The following is a 21,767-nucleotide window of genomic DNA, read 5'->3' as shown; positions in this document are numbered from 1 at the left end:
TCGTACTTTAAATTCAAAAATTCATTATAAGGTACAGTGAGAGAGGGTACGAAAACGAATGAGCACTTAAAATTTAAAAAGACTTTGACAGGTTATGACGCTTACTATCATTGACATGCATAGACAAGTCCCTGTCGGTTAGTTACAATAGCCCACTTCGTGTTGTATGAAAGACACTTCTAAATAACATAAAAATGGCATTATATAATGACATGATCATAAAACACAATATCTCCTATAAAAGTTGTACAGATAAAGCAGAATGAATGTTGTTGATAATTTCCAGAGTCCGGCTTCTAACCTGCCAGCCGGGCTGAGTGGCTCAGACGGTTGAGGCGCTTGGCCTTCTGGCCCCAACTTGGCAAGTTCGATCCTGGCTCAGTCCGGTGGTATTTGAAGGTGTTCAAATACGTCAGCCTCGTGTCGGTAGATTTACTGGCACGTAAAGGAATTCCTGCGGGACATAATTTCGGCACCTCGGCGTGTCCGAAAACCGTAAAAGTAGTTAGTGGGACGTAAAGCAAATAGCATTATTATTATCTAACCTGCCATGCTCGCTCGGACCAGCGAGAGCAGCGTGATCAAAGTCCCCATCCAACTGGATCTGCCGATCTAGAGAAGACTGAGTCATTAATGACAATGAGCAAGTGACTTAGTCCTTACTCGCACCGGCGATCGCTCAGAGGACATGAAACGAACATCATACAGCAAACGTATCATTGTGACTTTAGCACGAGTGGCTCGTGAGGTAGTGAGGTAGAGGAATGTTTTCTTCTCAAGAACAGTTCGTATTAAATTTCAAGAAAATGTATTCTGCCTGAATTTGAACGAGCGCGCAAACCAACGTGCGCTCTGACGGCGCGTGTCTGAGTGTGTGTCCCAGATCTCACGGGTACCACCTCCGCGCATAAAGACTGTGTAAAACAGGTGTAGAAGTCTGTTTGGCTTAGGGTACGTCCAAGATGCGTGCTGGTTGTCTGAGTCAGACAGTCGGCCCCGAGCGGCAGGTGGGATGTGGCCATTATGAAAGCTGGTTGTCAGCGCAGACAGAGCTGCCATAAAAGAAAAGATACGAGATACAACAGATCAGTGTAGTATGGAACTAACAAGGGAACAGGCTGCAGCTCTATTGCTGCTAAGTGAAAATGTTACACCCAAGTTAAAACGAATGAGAAGTGATATACATCCAATTAATGAATTAGGATCTATTTACGGGGAGCACAAACACCTTTTTCCACAGTTACTTGCCGACGAAAACAATTTTTTTTCCAGTCTTCATTTCTATAGAAATCTTTATCCAACAGCCATCGACGATATTCCTATTGGAATGATCTTTAATTCGCTTATCCCATACCGGGGAATTAAGTTGAACTTTTGAAATCAAATCCTCGATATCCATCGTTAACAAAATGTCAAACACACCCAACATTAAAATCAACAGCCTGCGCGGCAGGTTGTCTGAAACCAGAATGAACTAATCATTCCGGTAAACATCTGAGTCAGACTACCAGTGCTCAGGCTTCCTGCGCGCAGGAGCATTATGGCCAGTCCCGCTTAGCAACAAAGGATATACTTACGCCGACTCGGCACCGACTGTCTGACTCAGAAAACCAGCATGCATCTTGGACGTACCCTTAGGTTTGTGTGTGTTGTTAAGGGTCGAGGAAAAGCCAGTGGCCGCGTGACCCAACGCTTCAATTTTACTCACTCGAATGCAGCATGTAACAAGCACAAGAAGGATGCAGACAATACCCAGCGTTACCAATTTAGCAATTTTGCCACGTTATATGACGACAATAAAATACTGCATCTTTTAACGACATGATGTTCTTAGTTCTTTCCTGTTACAGCAGATATACAGTGACTTTTTAAAAACTCGTACTAGCGACTGAAATAAATCTTTCTCCATCTGTAACCTAACAATCTGGGATTTGTGCAATAAATTCTTCTTTGATTCGTTAATGGAAGCTGGTGACACTGTTGCCTTTACCTACCGGAAAGCAAGCACAAATGATGAAGCTTTTTGCTGTTTATTTCATCTGCTTTTGAATAGCGTCATTTAATTGTTTTCGAGTATATCAGGTGCAGAAAATATCCCTTCCAAATGTACAGTATATACTGAATATGTGCAAAGTACCTTTGAAGCCTTCAAGTTGAAGGCAAGGCATTTTGTTAATTTCATTTTCGCGGCAACTAAAATTAAGGCCACGGCCGCTTCCTTCCAACTCCTAGGCCTTTCCTATCCCATCGTCGCCATAAGACCTATCTGTGTCGGTGCGACGTAAAGCCCCTAGTAAAAAAAAAAAAAAATTGTGACCAAATGTTTGTGTTGCCAATACCAGGATTATTTATTCCTATGTGAGAAAAGCATGTCTTACCTTCAGTACCATTGCCGTTAGTTTATTTAAAAGCTTCGTTCCAGGTTTTGGAACAAATAATTTTGGTGAGTAGGCCCTACATATATTTGCTTCGTCTTTTTCTGAGAGGTTTAAATTTGAACAATTTTCTTAAAACGGGAATTGTAAAAAAATGCATGTAAACATTTATTTTAATTCATCGGTCTCTAAATTCGTTTCAGTTGATATCTAATGAAACGAACGGTCTTAAACAATAGCACAGTTAGATAACAAAATGTCATGTTACTTACAGAAATGGTAAATATCCACTGTATCTATCTGCAACTTTGAAAGATTTGTTTACAAATTTTGAATTTTCTGGCACCACCAATAGAATAATCACCGACCGCCGCTTGGAATTTAATACTCATGACATCCAATGAATACATAACAGTTAATCAGACAATACATTCATATACATCAGTATTCGTTAACATAAGTAGCTGAGTTTGATACCATTCTTAACATACTGTATAAGCAAAACATAAGGAATATCGGTAACCTCGCAATTTAAAGTTACGTTACAAGAGCCCGCTGTGCTCGTGGCCCATGTCGTTCTTAAGGACCAGAATTTGCATTTTCAGACGAGATGTTTGTCTGTTCGTTATAACAAGTCCCGCAAAAGCGAAATTTCCCTTGCAAGCGGTGCTTGTCGCAGGTATACAGAACACTTTTCTGGCGACTGAGGACAACAATGGGTATGTTTCTGAATGATCTGTCAACCATTTCAGAATGTTTCACAGTCCAAGTATTTTGTCGCAAGTTATAGTGACACCTCGTCCACGGAACAACGTATTTTCCTCCACTGAGAAAAAATACCATAGGCTTATATGGCTGATACAATAATTATAATTTCGTGTGGCTATTTCTAGCCTGGTGCAGCCCTTGTAAGGCAGACCATCCGTTGAGGGTGAGCAGCATCTGCCATTTGTAGGTAACTGCGTGTTATTGTGGTGAAGTATAGTGTTATGTGTGGTGTGTGAGTTGCAGGGATGTTGGGGACAGCACAAACACCCTGCCCCCCGAGACATTGGAATTAACCAATTAAGGTTAAAATCCCCGACCCGGCCGGGAATCGAACCCGGGACCCTCTGAACCAAAGGCCTGCACGCTGACCGTTCAGCCAACGAGTCGGACTACATGGCTGGCGAGAGTGTTGGAATCCAGTGTGTAGGTAATTCGCGATGGGCAGCACATCTCATTTGGGCATCCGAGTACACCTCTTCTTTCTCTGGCTCATATAACTTTGGTAGGTGGTTGAATGCAGGCCACAAAAAATCTGCCAAGTACTTAATGTAAATGTGGTAGCACAAGTTTCTCTTCAATGAATTTTGCGGCACGTATTTTCAACGGCTTCGCTTCTTTTCTTTACAACTTGCTTTACGTCGCACCGACACAAATAGGTCTTATGGCGACGATTTAACAGGAAAGGGCTAGGAGTGGGAAGGAAGCGGCCATGGCCTTAATTAAGGTACAGCCCCAGCATTTGCCTGGTGTGAAAATGGGAAACCACGGAAAAGCATCTTCAGGGCTGCCGACAGTGGGGTTCGAACCCACCATCTCCCGAATACTGGATACTGGCCGCACTTAAGCGACTGCAGCTATCGAGCTCGGTGCTTCGCTTCTTGAAAAAAAAAAAGATCACATTGGAATGTGACTGATAACGAGGAAGTTGAACTCTCCGTTACTCCATTTCATTACGACAGTAAAATTTACCTCAAAATTCTTTCCATGTCCAGCAAGGTGATTATTTTTGCAGTTTGCTTTACGTCGCACCGACACATAGAAAAGATAGGGAGCGGAAAGGAAGCGTCCGTGGCCGTAATTGAGGCACAGCCCCCGTATTTTCCTGGTGTGAAAATGGGAAACCACGGAAAACTATCTTCAGGGCTGCCAACAGTGGGGTTTGAACCCACTAACTCCCGAATGCAAGCTGACAGCTACGTGTCTCAAACCATGCAGCCACTTGCTTGGTAGAAATATGATTCATGGGCTCATATTTCCACAGTAGAATTAATGGCAGAGTCGGTTCATCTGCTTCCAATTCTTCGGAACTTTCTTTGAAGGGACCTACAAATTTAAACAGTTGCTTTACCAAACGTCTGGCATAGTTCTCCAGTTTATTAATGTTATTTTACGTCCCACTAACTACTTTTTACGGTTTTCAGAGGCGCCGAGGTGACAGAATTTTGTCCTGCAGGATTTCTTTTACGTGCCAGTAAATCTGCCAACATGAGGCTGACGTATTTGAGCACCATCATATACCACCGGACTGAGCAATTCTCCATTTTTATTTGAAGCACTGTGCTATTTCTCACGTCACCATCTTGACTATGCACCGATATCGAATTATAAGGCGAGAATTTCCAGCGGACCTCGCATTATCACTGCAAAGATTTATTTACTTGTCCGATGCGTTTCATGCAAGATGTAGTTTCCTTTCAGGCCGATATTGAGAAGAAGTCACTTGGCGAATACTCTCCTAGAAACTCTTCTTTAAAAGTAATACGACCAGGCGAGTTGGCCGTGCGGTTAGAGGCGCGCGGCTGTGAGCTTGCATCCGAATCCCACTGTCAGCAGCCCTGGTTTTCCTTGGTTTCCCATTTTCACACCAGGCAAATGCTGGGGCTGTACCATAATTAAGGCCACGGCCGCTTCCTTCCAACTGCTAGGCCTTCCCTATCCCATCGTTGCCATAAGACCTATCTGTGTCGGTGCGACGTAAAACCACTAGCAAAAAGAAAAGTATTACGGGAAACTGTGCTCAATATTTAGTATGGGCTGCATAAAGAAATCACTAGTAAATGTTGAGCACTTTCTTGGTATTACTGCCCTCATTAGATTCGAATTCAATTTTTGCAAGGTTTCTGACCAGAATCGGATTGATATAATTCTGGTCTCTGTTTCTCTTCCGAGATTATCACCGGTTTATTATCTTCGGTTAATATGACTGTAAGAAGGCTTAAGTATGAAAATATTCAGTTTTCTGAAACAATGGCTTGTGACAGTTGTGTAGCTAACTTTCTTGTAATCCTGTCCGTGGTCCATGCCAAACAATATTTACCTGCTGTATCGTGAATCTGAGGGAGGTTGACCTCTCTTATTCGATTGGTAATGTCATGCACATTACGTGATATAGTGCACGGATCTGGCAGCACTTGATGAATGTTCACGATTCTATAATTTGCCCCAATCTGTATAACATTTTTGCGCCATCATGAATACACAAATTTCCCCCAAAACCGAAAAAGTAGTTAGTGGGGCGTAAAGACAATAACATTATCAGTACACAAATTTTCGTGATATTCTTCCATTCTTCTTTGCTAATACTGACCGCTGCTGTATTAATACGGGAAACGAAAAACTTATGTCTAATCAAACTCTATGTTCCCGAGTTATGAGAAAGCGCTTTTCACATTCTGTGCGTGAGACTGAGTACTGATGTCAGGTGGCCGTGAGGCTGTTGAACACGTAATCTCGAGTCACACACACCTACAACTGAAATGTTTCCATTCCGTACCCTGATGGAGTAGGGCGGACCTTCTAGAAGATGACGCCCTCTCGCAAGCGAGATATATTGCGATGATTTGAGGTACGGAGAAGGTGAGAGGGGAGAGGCCGTGGCCTATAAAAGGAACTGTTCCGGCATTCACCTTAGTGAGGAGAATGGAAAACCACAGAAAATCATTCTCAGGACAGCCGACGGTGGGATCAGCCCACCGCCTCCCGAATGTAGAGAGAGTTAGCAGAGGCTGCTCTGTTCGGTGTTGCAGGCAACTCGGCCGGACCATTCTGAGGTCAGCTAACTTATATGTAGAGCTAGGAATTTTAGGTGCTGCACCTTAATTCTCTTTCGCTATTACAATGCCCAAATTAGCTTGTCTTGCAAAGAAAACATAAAATGAACACCCCTAACTGTGTTTTAGTTACACATTTTTGCACCTTTTCTCAATGCAAGCCCCTTTTTGCATCTTTTCTTAATGTCAGCAACTTGTCCCACTTGTTTAATACTTTTTAGGATCATTTGTCGCATTTTATTCCTAAAGAAATTAAACAATAAAAACCGAACGTACGATTAGAGGTGTATACTCTACGGTCCAATAGCCCATTTAAATGGAATGTCTTACTGGTTGTTATGAATGAATTATGCGACACAATAACGAAATAACAATTTAGCCAGTTAGCCTGGAAACAACAACACTTCGATATTGAATGAAGAATTGAACATTGTTATTTATGCTTATATTCTGCGCCCTAATGTGGTTTTCTAATATCACGTGGAAGTTCAGTCTGGAAATAACCCACATAAGTACTACTAGCTTCGTGCCTATCTTCCGTAACACTTAATTTGTAACTAACATTTCATACGAGTACGAAGTAATTATTATTATTATTATTATTATTATTATTATTATTATTATTATACTTTAATATTATTATTAATATTATATAATAATAATATATAATAATATATAATATTATTAATAATATTAATAATATTATAATTAATACTGTTATACTGTATTTACTATTGTTGTCATCACTGTTTAACAGTAGGTAAGGTTGTCTCCAAATCTGTTCGTAAAACGTTTCTAGTACAATTAGTACAGTAGTACAATTGTATTTTGTAGAAATGGTATGATACGGTATGATATAATCCCCGTACGAGTTTTTATTTATTGACCAAAACCAAACCTCATGGCGTAACAGCCCCAAAAGGCCTTGGCATGCCAAGCGACCGCTGCTCAGCCCGAAGGCCTGCAGATTACGAGGTGTCGTGTGGTCCGTACGACGAATCCCCTCTGCCGTTACTCTTGGATTTCTGGACCTAGACCGCCATCCCACAGTCAGATAGCTCCTCAATTGTAATCCCGCAGGCTGAGTGGACCTCGAACCAGCCCTTAGATCGAGGTAAAAATTGACCAGGCTGGGAATCGAACCCGGTGATTCCGGATAAGAGACAGGCACGCTATTCCTTCAGCGCAGGGTCGGCTGAGTTTTTGACAATCCACAAAATTTGCTTATATGCAAGGGAGAATCAATATACCGTTCAAATTCCAGTCGTATTAGTATACATAACTCCAGGAATCTCCAGTGAGAACAAGCTTGGATAAAACAAACACTTTCAGAATGCATTCGTGCCCTCTGTGTCTTCACATCTGTATCGTAGATAATGCTACGAGTTCCTCGGAATCGGTTCCGGAATCGGGTACTGGATTTCTCAGGCATATGGAATTGTTTCTTCGCAATTCCAGTCGCAACCCATCACTATATGGATAGTGACTCGCACGGCGTCGGGATCTGAGCATGGCCGTGAATGATAGAAGCAATGCCGGTCTCTAACTTTTACATAGATATCAAAATAGTACACATTAAAATTCACTTTACCACTTAGTTTTCGAAAGTAAATAGATCACTTAGTTGTAGCGCTTTCTATCACGTGGAATCAGGCTTCCTAAGCAAGCTACCCCTTGTTCCTGGAACTCAATCCCAACTGAAATTAGAGGCATAGGCAATCCGAGGCTATTTAAAAGGAAATGTTTAATGTAGTACTCAAATATGTAAAAAGTAGATTTCACTGACGTAAAAATTTAATAATTAGCTCTTAATTATCAATAAGGATACAAAATTATAGAGGTTAAGTAAATGAATTTTAGTGATTTTTAGAAATATATGTAAAATATGATGTTATGTACATTATTCTGTAAATTGTATAAGCTCTTGTATAATATGGTTTGGCATAATAGCAGGCTTCATAGCCTGAGCCCCGCCATATAAGAAAGGCAATAAACTAAACTAAACTAAACTAAACTAAACTAAAGGAACATTTGAGGTCATCTACTAAATATCAGCTAAATCCGTACCATATTGTTGTATAGAGCAATTGACGTGAATAGTCTCTTTATTTATTCATGGAGAGTGTCAATGCTGTATATATTGTGTACCCGAAATACTTCTAACGAATGTTAGAATGAGGACCCCTGAAGGACTTGGAGACATATATATATATAAGGTAAGATAATACCCGTCTCCCATGATCTCGGACACCACAGATTAGGGAGAGGGTATTGTTTATTGTAATCTTTTCTTATTTTGGATACGTGCAGTATACAAAAGTTGATATCCTTTAGCATAATTATAAAACAGAGAAACTATAGCCTGGAATGAATTTTAGAAAAGATTATGTTAATAAATGGAACTTTTAAAATCAAACCAAAACAAACAAAGAAGAAAACATGAAACTTCTCGCACATGCTATAGAGGTCCATCGGGTACTCCGGAAACATGACCCCCAAAGTGAGGGTTACCACAGTAGTCATCCTCAGTCCCTGCATACTACGTCCAACATTTCTAATGGATATTATATTATTAGAACATGCAATTTAAATAGAATATGACATTTCATTATTTATAACCTATAAGTATAATCCACGTACCTAATAGCTCTAGGCTTCAATAAAGTTATATCGTCTACGTTATCTTAGGTACAATTCCGTCATCAATTAGCATGTATCAATTCTTACCTCTATCAGTTTATTTCGCCACATTCACTTAACAATATTGAATAATTTAGCAATTCTTCTCGGGTGCATCCACTCTCTGTTCAATAACTTTAAAATGGTATACAATTGAGTTTCATTATCAACTTTCCTCCTGTCCCCCTCATCCACAAATTTCTCTCTTATTTCCCTTGTATCTAAACTATCTTTTATAAAATGTGCCCATCCCATTTCTTTAGAACGTAATAAACATCTGTTATCATCCTTATTATGTCTGTATGCTTTATTTTTGTGTACTCCCATTTTCCACCATATCATTCCCTTCATTTCCCTTTTTGGTGTAGAAACTTTTCTTCAGCTCCCCAGATGTCTGCTCCGTACAATACATTTCACTTAACTACTGCATTAAATACATTTTTGTACACTCTGTAATCTGTGTTTGGCATCCTTTCCTCTAACATGTTAATAGATGACAGTGAACCCATACCCCTTAGTTTTGCTATTTTTATTTGTTCTGACCATTTCGCATTTCCACTTATTATCATACCCAGGTACTCTATTTTGTTAACAACTTCTAATTTTGCCTCACCCATCCACCATTTTTCATTCTTTGATAATTTATAGCCCTTTTTACCTTTGTTCTCTGTATATTAATTTTTAAAATCCAATCTTTTCACTAATTTATCACTTCATTTATACTACTCTGCATACTCGCAGGAGTCAGTGTGAGTTGGGGCATGTCATCTGCAGAAATGAGAGCCGGAATATCCTGATAAAGACTTGGGTAAACCCCCGATGTAAAGCCTTTCGATTGAAATTTATCATTTATAAAGAGTAAAAACAGTATAGGGGACAACTTACATCCCTGTTTCAGCCCTACTTTGGAGACTATCTCCCCAATTACTTTACCTTCCTTAACTTTAATTGAGCACTTAACTTCTGACTATATGCTTTTCACCGCTCTGATCATCTTTTGCGACATCCCTATTCTTCCCATCTTTGCCACAACAGCCCCTATACTCACAGAATCGTATGCTTTTTCCAAATCAATAGTAGTGATGTACAATTTTCCTCCTTTCATTTTTACATATTTATCCATTATTGCTCTCACCACAAACATATTGTCAGATGATCTCATCCCTTATCTGAAGCCCGACTGGAGTCTCATAAATATTGAGGCCCCCTCCGCCCATTTCATAATCATTTTTGCCAAAACCCCTGTGTATATTTTACATAAACTATCTAGCAATGTTATGCCTCTATAACTATTTGGGTTTGTTTTCTCTCCTTTCTTCTCGTAAATTGGGCAAATCCCTCCCTATTGCCAAGATTTCGGAAATTCTCATCTTTCAAATGTTTTATTAATAATTTAACAATGCTTTCTAGCATATGTCAGTTCTTCGCCACGTGTTTCCAAAATTCGTTTGATACCCCCCCCCCCCCAAATAGCTTCTGATTTCCCTTTCTTAGCTTTTTCTACGACCTCTCTTACTTATTCTAACTATTTCCTTATCTAATGAAGTCACAGTACATCCCAACCCTGCTGATAGACCACACCCTTCTATTTTCAGTCCCCATCTGTCTTCACCTCCCAATAATTTCTTATAGAACTCTACCCAGACAGTATGACTTATTTCAGTTTGCTGGGCAGCTTCCTGCTTGCCATATATCCAGCGCACAAGAGTGAGAAACACATCGAATGAGGAATTCTGTATACTCCTGCAAGTTAAGAGGGTCCGAAACGAAAGAGTGAATAAATTTGCACAACAAATAGTGCAGAGAACAGGTGGACTGCACTGAAGAACAACGGAATAAAATACTTTTTACTGATAGTAGGTTGTAGCATCACAAACACCGCTCAATCTGGATCTTTTTTTTTTTGTTAGTTGCTTTACGTCGCGCCGACACAGATAGGTCTTATGGCGACGATGGGACAGGGAAGGGCTAGGAGTGGGAAGGAAGCGGCCGTGGCCTTAATTAAGGTACAGCCCCGGCATTTGCCTGGTGTGAAAATGGGAAACCACGGAAAACCATTTTCAGGGCTGCCGACAGTGGGGTTCGAACCTACTATCTCCCGAATACTGGATACTGGCCGCACTTAAGCGACTGCAGCTATCGAGCTCGGTAGTCTGGATCTTTAATAACGTGCGCCAATATACTGTAGCTTTGAACAAACTGCCTAGTGAGCCATTTATATATATAAGATAAATTTTGAAACAGTATACATCGGTTTAATTTGTTTTTAAACCCCATTGTCATGGTTTAATAATTTTAATTGCATGCAGCCCTAATAAATACCACATTCCCTGGTCTAGATACACTTACTGGCTCGACTGCACACTTTGTTCGTTGTCCGTCCTGAAAACCGTTTTTTAAAAGTACATGGCCGAAGTGTTGCGAATTCTGACTGTTTCATTGTGGATTTACGCAACGGTGTGTAGGATTAGACGTTGCTACTTTGCTCAAGCAGCTGGAGGAATTTTGAAACAAGGGACACAGAATAGAATAAAAATATAAAGGTAACATTCACCCACTGGAGAAATGAACGCTTGTCAACTATAGGACCACATTCATATTGTTACCTTTGTCGAGAGTCCGTGAAAAAGTCGCTGAAAATAGGGTTTGAATAAAAATCAAGCGGGGAAAGTTTCATGTAAAATAACATCAACTTCGTATTACCGTCATCTGGACATCATCGACTGTATCGTATTTTTTCATGATACTCTACGACTCCGTAAACATCCTCTACTGCAACGTCATCGACACAAATTATCTGTATTTCTCTGTCCGGCTCCATGGCTAAGTGGTTAGCGTGCTGGCCTTTGGTTACAAGGGTCCCGGGTTCGATTCCCGGCAGGGTCGGGAATTTTAACCATCATTGGTTACTTCCCTGGCACGGGGGCTGGGTGTATGTGTTGTCTTCATCATCATTTCATCCTCATCACGACGCGCAGGTCGCCTACGGGTGTCAAATCAAAAGACCTGCACCTGGCGAGCCGAACCCGTCCTGGGATCTCCCGGCACTAATAGCCATACGCCATTTCATTTCATCTGTATTTCTCTGACTCCTGCTTCACCATTGATGTCGCCACAGGGTACACCCCCGTCGTATTCACATACATTACACAACGTAACTGATAAGGGTTGGATATACTGCTAGTTTAAAATTGCTGTATTATTTATGATTATCAATGTTTATGATGAATTTCAAGTATGAGAAGGAGGCCTTCCATCAAATTTGTCCAGATGAACTTTTTTATCGTCTGTTTTCTAGGCGAGGGTCTTTTTAATACGGATTATAGTCGATTAAACGATTAAAAGATGTTATTGAACATGTACTCAATGATTATGTTCTTGCCTTTGGTACATGGTGATTAGACCAATCGGAATGGCCGCACGTGTTAACGCTATGAAGTCAAGCTCTGCATTCAGCATTGGCTGTCCTGAGAATGCTTTTCTGTGGTTTCCCATGTTCACGGACAGTTCCTGTTCATAGCCCACAGCCGATTCTATCCACTTCCTTACCCAACTTCATTAAATATCATTCATTTCATCTACATTAGCTCTTCAACTGAGGTTGGCGTCAGGAAGGGTATCCAGCCGTAAAAACGTGCCATATAATTTCATTTCACCTCATCCACTACCCCGTATCAGGAAAAGGGACTAACACAATATGTGGTGATTAGATTTAACATTTTGTATTTCATCATAACAACACCAAAACTTGCGATTTAAAGGCTAAGTTATCTGTTCTGGCGAGAACAGAAGGAAATTGATGCATTTGCCGCTGAGTACATCACTAGGAACTGTGATTTAAGTAGCAGCATTTTTATCTAATATAACAGATAATGATTGGTCCGACTCGTTGACTGAATGGTCAGCGTACTGGCCTTCGGTTCAGAGGGTCCCGGGATCGATTCTTGGCCGGATCGGGGAGTTTAATTGCTTCTGATTAATTCTTCTGGCTCGGGGATTGGGTGTTTGTGTCCGTACCAACACTCTCCTATTCATATTCACACAACACAGAAACACGCAATAGTGATTACATCCCTCCATATAGTGTTGGCGGCAGGAAGGGCATCCGGTCGTAAAACAGGGCCAAATCCACATGTGCGACGCCGTTCGCACCCGCGACCCCACACGTATGAATTGTATGAACTAACATATTGATGTACGCATAATGTTTTTTCATTAAATGCTTAGTGTGAAACTGAGCCATTTTCTAGATGATCTCTGTTGCCACTCACATTGTTATGTAACGATACTTCGTGTCATTGGGAGTGGAAAGTTCTGATGCAGTAAGTCAGTAGGGAAGTTCACAAGCTAGGTCGAAAATCAGTCAGGGAGCGGCAAGGGAACTGCCAGCGGATATATAGCAAATCAAATTCATCTCCGTACAGGCCATAAAGGCCCTTGGAAGGGTGAAAGGTAAAGGCTTCCACTATCCGCAACCTTGGCACTTGGTGTAGTAGAGTGGTTAGTTATACAACCGGCCCTTTGCCCCAGAAATTAACCTGGTACTCATATATGGTGTAGGCTGAGTGAACCTCAGAGCCATGTGCACCTCCTGAAGTGGAAATCTCGTTGCTTAATTTTTTCGACTTCCTGACTGGGAATGTAGACCGAGCAGAAATAACGATTTTTGTAACAGATGGACCAATGATTAAGGGAGCTGAAACTTTGCTTAAGTGACAAACAGCACTGCTCTACTGCAGAAGCACCGGAGAACAAGAAGCCAACAAATCACAATAACAGTACATGATTGATGAAGTTGTGAATGAACCACATCCTCCTTACTCAAATCAGGGCTGTTGAAAGCTTCACTCGGATACATCATGCGTCCAAGTAAAGCGCTAAAAAGTTTCGGAACATTTGAAGGTTGATTATTTTGAAACATTCATATTGTATCTGGTAAAATAAGTATAGAATCTGGTTTTGATTATTTACTCGTAATCTGTTATTTGGTGTCGGTGACTTGCTCTAAGATTTCTTTATTAGGCACACTCGTATTTTTCGGTGATATTGTTTTATATATTTGAACTTAATGAAACTGTTTTAGATTATTTGCAATGATTTGTTCTGTTCACAGGTGTGTTCAAATGAGTATGGTAAAGTTGCTTGTTCTTGTAAACCTGGATTCAGACTGCACCATGACGGCTTCACATGTTTAGATGAAGATGAATGCTTGGGTGACCATGGTTGCCAACATTACTGTGTCAACACTCCAGGCTCGTTCGAGTGTGGATGCAAGGAAGGTTTCCACAAATTCGACAAGACCTGCATTGGTAAGCTAAGCAAAATGCAATACATTCTCCTCTCTAAAACTCTATAGTTTGATCGTGCAATGTCAGAATTTCTTAACACATTCCAAGGCAGAAAATAAAGGACAATTGTTAAGAACCGTAAGCTCCGAACGGCATTTGCTCTACTTACTTTTATAGCGTACACTATTTCATGCGTTACCGTACATATTCACTTCTCAAGCTACCATGCGATCTTGAGAGTCGTTGCGCATTTGTAATTTTTCTTTAAAAAAGGCATCACCACTAGCACCACCACCACCACTACCAACTTGTGATCATGAGGAGTTAATCTACTTATGAAAAATACTAAAATTTAGCTTTATGTATTAATGCTAGTACAGTATACCGACCTGAGTGGCTCAGACGGTTAAGGTGCTAGCTTTCTGAGCCCAAGTTGGCAGGTTCGATTCTGGATCAGTCCGGTGGTATTTGAAGGTGGTAAAATACGTAATCCCCGTGTCGGTAGATTCACCGGCACGTAAAGGAACTCCCGCGGGATAAAATTTCTGCACCTCGGCGTCTCCGAAAACTGTAAAAGTAGTTAGTGGGACGTGAAACCTAATGACATTATTATTTATTATTGCTAGTATCTCATCAAACTGGCCGTAGTTGAAACCCAAGTCAGGGAATGTGTGGATTTTGAATGAGAATTCACGTATTTGTGTTCTGAATTGCTCGTGAATTTGTGGATTCAGCAACTCACGTTCACTGTATTTAAAGTCATGTAAAACGACAACAATCTCATTTTTAATCCTTTACTAGCTATGTCACGTCAGACTAATGGTGCTAAAATTGTGGTTACATTGGCAGTCTCCTCTGACTTCAAGCCAACCCTCGTACAACTCCCGATGGCAATATCATCTTAGAACTTCTTAGCACCCAGAATCTTCCAATAAATATTATAATGAAGCGTTGAAATTAAGAGGAGAAGCCGAGGCAGTGCACTTAAGTGTCATTGCAACACCACACTGCTGCCCTTTTCCTAAATTTATCAAGATCTATCGTCATTAATTTATTTTCCATATTCGAAATTGAATATTCATTTCAGTTAATGAAATTCAGCTAACGCCAGTTGTTATGCCTAGTTGCTTTTAGATTAAGCAGCTTTGGCATGGTCAGTACATGGATGAGTGGCCGCTTCGGAATACCATTTGCCGTGTCGGTCCTATTGGTCGCGTGCGCGTTGTCGACAGAAGCCGTCAGTAAATGTAACAACTCACTATGAAACTTAATAATAATTGGAAATCAATTCCATGAACCTTAAATAATTACCTCCCCCCCCCCAAATCGAGATTTTTCTAACAGCTAACATTTCATCTCAGCTAAGAATATCCCCTAATACTAACATTACACCACTTAACTAATTAAGCCTCCTCTTAATTAATTGCCCTCATAATTTAATTGACCCTCTTCTCCAAACAAAATAACTATTCAAATATTATAATTCCTCAGTGAAGTCCCAATTCTCAATAATATTCCAGTTCTAAGAGACTGACTGAGATGTGCATCGGCAGGCACCATCACAGTCTTTACCAGCTTTCGAATGTAAGCATACTACTTCACGACCCGTAAGTTATACCTCAATAACTTCCTAATCATATCCATTTCCTCTCTTAGCATCATCGAAAATTTGGAAGTGGCGTTAAACCACTATGAAAAACAAGCATTTTAAATTGTATCTTCAAGACTGAATGCATCCCACTCCAATCTAAAATTCGTGGAATGCCGATAATTGAACCAGCAGGAAGTTACTCTTCTAACCCCTAGACCACGACGACCCGTTCTCCGTAAGAATGGCTGCTGATGAATTTGTTCGGTACGTATTTACTTTCGTATACACAAAACAACCATCAGACCTACACGGAGAGTTCAACTTTGTGGAGTGCATCTGGCAGATACTACGCCTATGGTCAGGCAGATACACCTAGAGAATCATGATATATAGATTTGCGACTGACCAGAGGACATTTTACCACAATCATACGGATGAGGTTTACTTATTTGCCATTTTCAGAGTATCTTAGCAAAATAGGAGTCATAGCAATATTCAGTTGATCCTGTAGTGAAATAAACACTGATGATGTAAATCACATCGCTTTCGAATGCCGAAAGACTGAATACTTAGTTAAAAGACCATTCTTCATCAAAGTGTTCATGCAGCACGTATTTCCACAGCCTACAAGTATCCAAATATTACTGCTCATAGGAGAAATTCAAATATACTGGAAAATGACCACATTCCTCAAGAGAAGCTAACCCAAAGTATAAAAAATTACAAACCATATCCGCAGTAAATTGTGCAAAACAAAGGCGGTATATTTTAATTATTACTTGTATCCTGTGTGATTTTCTTTTACAGAAATCCTAAATTCATATGCGAAGAGAAAAATGAACAGTTATCTCTAAGTATTTGCATAATTCCGTGGGTATTCGTGGAGTTACATTGTGGTTCTTTTGTACAATGATGATGATCAAATGTGTCCCGGGCAAAGGTCATGGCGAATGTACGTACACTGTATACAGGATAGTCGGAACTGGCCGAGCAAACTCATGAAGGTGTGAAAGCTTGCATCGAAATAAGGATAATAAACATAGGAAAGAATACACTCTCACCATATTTATCACCGCAGTTGAATAGGGCACCTGAACGTTATAGTATTTTAATCACATGAAATATACATATTTACATGCTAACGGAACTTACGCTTCGACTGCTCACCTCCTTTCTACACATAATGCCGTTTCCATATGTGTTCTTGTCAGTTTTCGTCTCCTAAAGAAATTTCTCAGAATTTCGCTTCATACGACAACTTTTCACAATGTCTGATCATGTTGGTCGTACCTATCTGGTTCCTGTCTCCAGTTTACTTCCTAGGCCATTCCATTTCATATCCTGCCATTTTTGCTCAGTCCATTCCGAACACCATGTATATTTGCTTTCGACACAAACGGTCCATTACCTATTATATCAAGGGTAAGCACTACATCACAGCTGAAATACTCATGTAGTAAGTACATATAAGTCTAAACATAATGAAAGAACTAGTCACCTGAATACCTGTTGAGAGAACAGTTTTATTCAGGACCATGTTACGGCGTGTAGCCGTACACTCCTATATAGCAAGCCACTCGGGAAGTATTTCTCTTGTTGGCTGGCTGTCCAATTTCATGCAGTTGTGTAAACTCATGTATTATGTATGATTTAGCACGGACAGAAGGCGCCCTATGTACAGCAATGCGTGGTTGTACTAAGAAACGAAGTACATCCGCCGAGAACAGCAACAACTTATTCTCACGGAAATGAAAGCAAACGAATATCAACGCGTCATTCAGAAAATTGATTCATGTATCAAAGGATTGTGCGTGCGTCGTGAAGTCCAGTGGGGAGACATTGTGAAGATAATATTTAAGAAACAATGATGGTAAAATAGAGAGAAACACAGACGGCGATAATGGGAGAAAAATGCAGATAATTAATTTTGAAGGAACTCACAAGCCTGTAAGAAATACTGTACAAATTAATTTAGATTTCATCATAGATTTTTTGGAAAAGACGTCCCATTTAAAGTCTACTGTGATGCAATGTCTTAAGGGGGGAGGTATACCTTTAGCTACGATAAATTTAGTAAATTCAAATTTGTATTGTTCATCAACTGCGAATGCTACTTAAACGATATTTTACTTGCTCAACATAAAATCATTACCATGTATGAAATAATATTCAATCTTTTAAACGCCAGTAGAACGTTTATCAAATCTGCATATTAATTGTCTTCAGCTAAATTATGTTTTGAGCCTATTGCTATTTCTTGATTGGACCAGTATTTTTGGATCTGCCTCTTGGAACAGACAAGAGTAACACTTAGCTTCCACCGAAGTCTGTTTCTTTTCTTTTACGTCGCACCGACACAGATATGTCTTATGGAGACGATGGGATAGGAAAGGTCTAGGAGTGGAAAGGAAGCCACCGTGGCCTTAATTAAGGTACAGCCCCAGTTTTCCCTGATATGTAAATGGGAAACCACGGAAAACCATCCTCAGGGCTGCCGAGAGTGGGGTCCGAACCACTACCTCCCGAATGCAAGCTGATGGCTACGTGACCAAAACCGCGGGCACGAAGACTCAGTTTCATTTATGGCTGTTAAAGTGTGGAAGTTACTGAGGTACGAGTGGTGGCACGATTAGTGGCTCTGGATATTATGAAAAGTTCTACTCAAAGGGCCAGTCGTGATGCAGAAGCACTTTACGGCCCAGTGAGGATAGCAAAAGCTATCTACCACACTCATCCAGCCCAATGCACCTCAATCTGGTACTGCCATCGGTTTTTGTGGTTTCTCTTTAACCGCATAACATTTAGTGGTGCTATTTGAGGATCCAACTACCTTGCTACTTGCTTTATGTCGCACCGACACACATAGGTCTTATGGCGACGACGGGAGAGGAAAGATCTAGGCGTGGGAAGGAAACGGCCGTGGCCTTAATTAAGGTACAGCCCCAACATTTGCCCCGTGTGAAAATGGGAAACCACGGGAAACCATCTTCAGGGCTGCCGACAGTGGGATTCGAACCCACTATCTCCCGAATGCGAGCTCACAGCTGCGCGCCCCTAACAGCACGGCTAACTCGCCTGTTGAGGATCCAACTGAACTCCAAGCTTATGATCTAGCATATAGAACAAATGAGGTTTATACTATAAATACACTCGTGGAAAATGAAATGCCAACACCAAGAAGGAATTGTGCTAGATAAACGAAACTCGGGAGGCGTGTTTGCTCATCTGAAAGATGAGGCCTATTCATATTTGCGCGCTAGTCGACGAAGAGTGATACTAGGACCGCCACCATGACCTTGGAAAGCAAGTTTGTGTATATAGGCGTTATACACTTTGTGAGCGTCAATTATCGTCCGGTGTTGACGTTGTGAGGTGTGTGTGAATCAAACATGTCTTTGAGACGAAGAAGGCAGTATCATCAGCTTACTGAGTATGAACAAAGACGTGTAATAGGGCTGCGAGGCGGTGTATGTTCTTTCCGTGATATTACAGAAAGATTTGGCAGGGATATATCCACAGTGCGTCGGTGTTGGCAACAATGGTCAAGCGAAGACACTGTCTCAAGAAAACCGGGGTCCGGAGGGGCACGAGCTACTACGGAGAGGGAAGACCGGCGTATTCGCCGCATAGCTATGGTGAATCGAACTTCATCTGCAACAGCCATTAGAGCTTCAGTTGGCATCAAAACAGCGAACTGTTAAATCGATCACTTGAGGGGCAGCTCCGTGCCAGAAGTCATATAGCGTTCATCTCACTAACTCCGAATCACTGCCATCCGCGACTTCAGTGGTGTCAAGCTAGAGCTCATCGGAGGGCAGAGTGGAGATGGTTGCGTTCTCAGATGAGAGCTCGTTCCATCTTGGTGCCAGTGATGGCCGTAGGTTGGTAAGAAGGAGGCCAGGTGAGTGCATGGAACCAAGCTGTCTGCGGAAACGACACACTGGACCTACACCAGGAGTTATGGTCCGGGGGGATAGGAATTATTTCCTTTGACAGCAGGAGCACTCTCGTCGTTATCCCAAGAAACATGACAGCGGATTTGTACGTCAGACTGGTGATTGAACCGGTTGTGCTGCCATTCATTTGCAGTATTCAAGGGGGTATTTATTCAACAAGGTAACACTCGTCCTCGTACCGCTGCCGTCACCCAACGTGCCCTACGGAGTGTCAACCAGTTGCCTTAGCCTGCGATATCACCAGATCTTTTGCTCATTGAGCATGTACGGGATGTTATGGGACGACAAATCTAGAGTCATCCAACACCGGAATTAACCGTTGCCGATTTGACAGACCAAGTGCCACAGGTGTGGGACTCCATCCCACAAAATGACATACGGCATCTGTGCGACACAGTGCATGCACGTTTGCCTGCTTGCATTAAAAATCGTGGTGACTTCAGCGGTTATTAATTACTACAATGTCACATGTCTCCTCATCCATACTAGAACCTGTAACCTAGAAAATTTAATCAAATAAATATGTTACGTAGACAATTGCTTAGTCCAAACTAAATTCCTCTAAACTAATGTCTTCTTGATGTTGGGATTTCATTTTCCGCCAGTGTACTTTAATACCTTGGATATTTCTTTTGCCGAAATTAATTAATTTATTTATTTATTTAATTAATTATTAGATACAGCCTATGGAGGGCCATTTTACACGAATAATAATAATAATAATAATAATAATAATAATAATAATAATAATAAGTTTAAATACGTATAAAAGATAACAAAGGTATAAACAACAATATTAAGTAACAACAATAAATTAACAATTTAACAGTAACAATGTAACAACAATGACAACGGTAACTGGCAAGTGTCGGTTACTGAAATTAGGAAGAAGAAAGGTCATGGGTTGGAGGGACGGAAGAAAGTGAAAACCTGGGGAGAACTTAGAGGAATCTTCTAATTTTTTGTTTGAAGGATGCGAAAGGTGTGAATATGTCAGTATCGGGTAGTGAGTTACCAAGAGTAGGGAGACGGTGGAAGATAGAGCGTTGTTGTAAAGTTAGGCGCGGATGGGACACATGATGAGTGCGCTGGTTGCGTGTAGAAGACTTATACCAACAATAATCTTTACAATCTCCAAACTATTCTTTCAGGAAGTATTTACGTCCTTTATCATTATCTTTAAAATTGATTTTTTTCTCATTTTTGCCTTACTAATTAATTTCAAAAAATTAATTCATTGTTTCTAAGAGTATGGACTACAGAATGTTTTTCATAGAAATGAAATCTACTACCATGCAGAATTCGATGAATTAAGTTGAAAATTATATGTAAAAATGACGTTACGGAAAGTGAGCAACAAAGATACAGAGTTGGACGAAGTAAGTGGCATGCATTACAAGCATTCTTCTGAAGTATTTGAGATTCGGAAGACAGTGAGTTCGAATCCCACTGTCGGCAGCCCTGAAGATGTTTTTCGGTGGTTTCTCATTTTCGCACCAGGCTGGGCCTGTACCTTAATCAAGGCCACAGCCGCTTCCTTCCCACTCCTAAGCATTTCCTATCCCATCGTTGCCATAAGTTCTACTGTACCTGTGTCGGTGCGACGTAAAATAGATTGTTGAAGTATTTGAGATCATTGTTTTTTCGCCACATTAATCGAAAACACTCCTTGTTTCTTGGCGGAATGGTCAGAGCACTGGTCGTCGGCTCAGTTCGATTCCCGACTGGATCGAGGAGTTTTAGCTGCGTATGGTTAATTTCTCTGGTTCGAGAACTGGGTGTTTATGCTCGTCATTATACACTTCTCTTCATACACAATACAACACACACATTACTAGCCACCACAGAAACACGCAATAATGAATACTTCCCTCCTCATCGCTTTCTGCCCAATGCCTACACATATGAAACCCTTTAATATCTCCAAAAGTACTCATCGGATTCGCAAAATAAGCACATCACTGAACTTGTCAATCGATTTTTAATTGTTTAATTTAGTGAAATTAGTATAGTCCTATTTATAAAAATGAAGTTGCTACCGGTTTCTCGGTAATTACGAA

At 40.7% G+C, this 21,767-nt stretch overlaps 1 protein-coding gene across 1 annotated transcript in view; it reads left to right on the top strand.

Moving 5' to 3' along the window:
• LOC136863557 (fibrillin-2) overlaps positions 1–21,767 on the top strand; it is a 618,768-nt gene that overhangs the window by 405,358 nt on the left and 191,643 nt on the right. The window contains exon 7 of the mRNA XM_067139937.2: positions 13,986–14,181. Coding sequence (XP_066996038.2) covers positions 13,986–14,181 — 196 coding nt within the window. The remainder of the gene's footprint in view (positions 1–13,985; positions 14,182–21,767) is intronic.

This window comes from Anabrus simplex, chromosome 2 (assembly GCF_040414725.1).
Source record: "Anabrus simplex isolate iqAnaSimp1 chromosome 2, ASM4041472v1, whole genome shotgun sequence".
Taxonomy (NCBI): domain Eukaryota; kingdom Metazoa; phylum Arthropoda; class Insecta; order Orthoptera; family Tettigoniidae; genus Anabrus; species Anabrus simplex.
The sequence above is the reverse complement of the archived record's forward strand: the minus strand, read 5'-3'. Positions and strand labels throughout refer to the sequence as shown.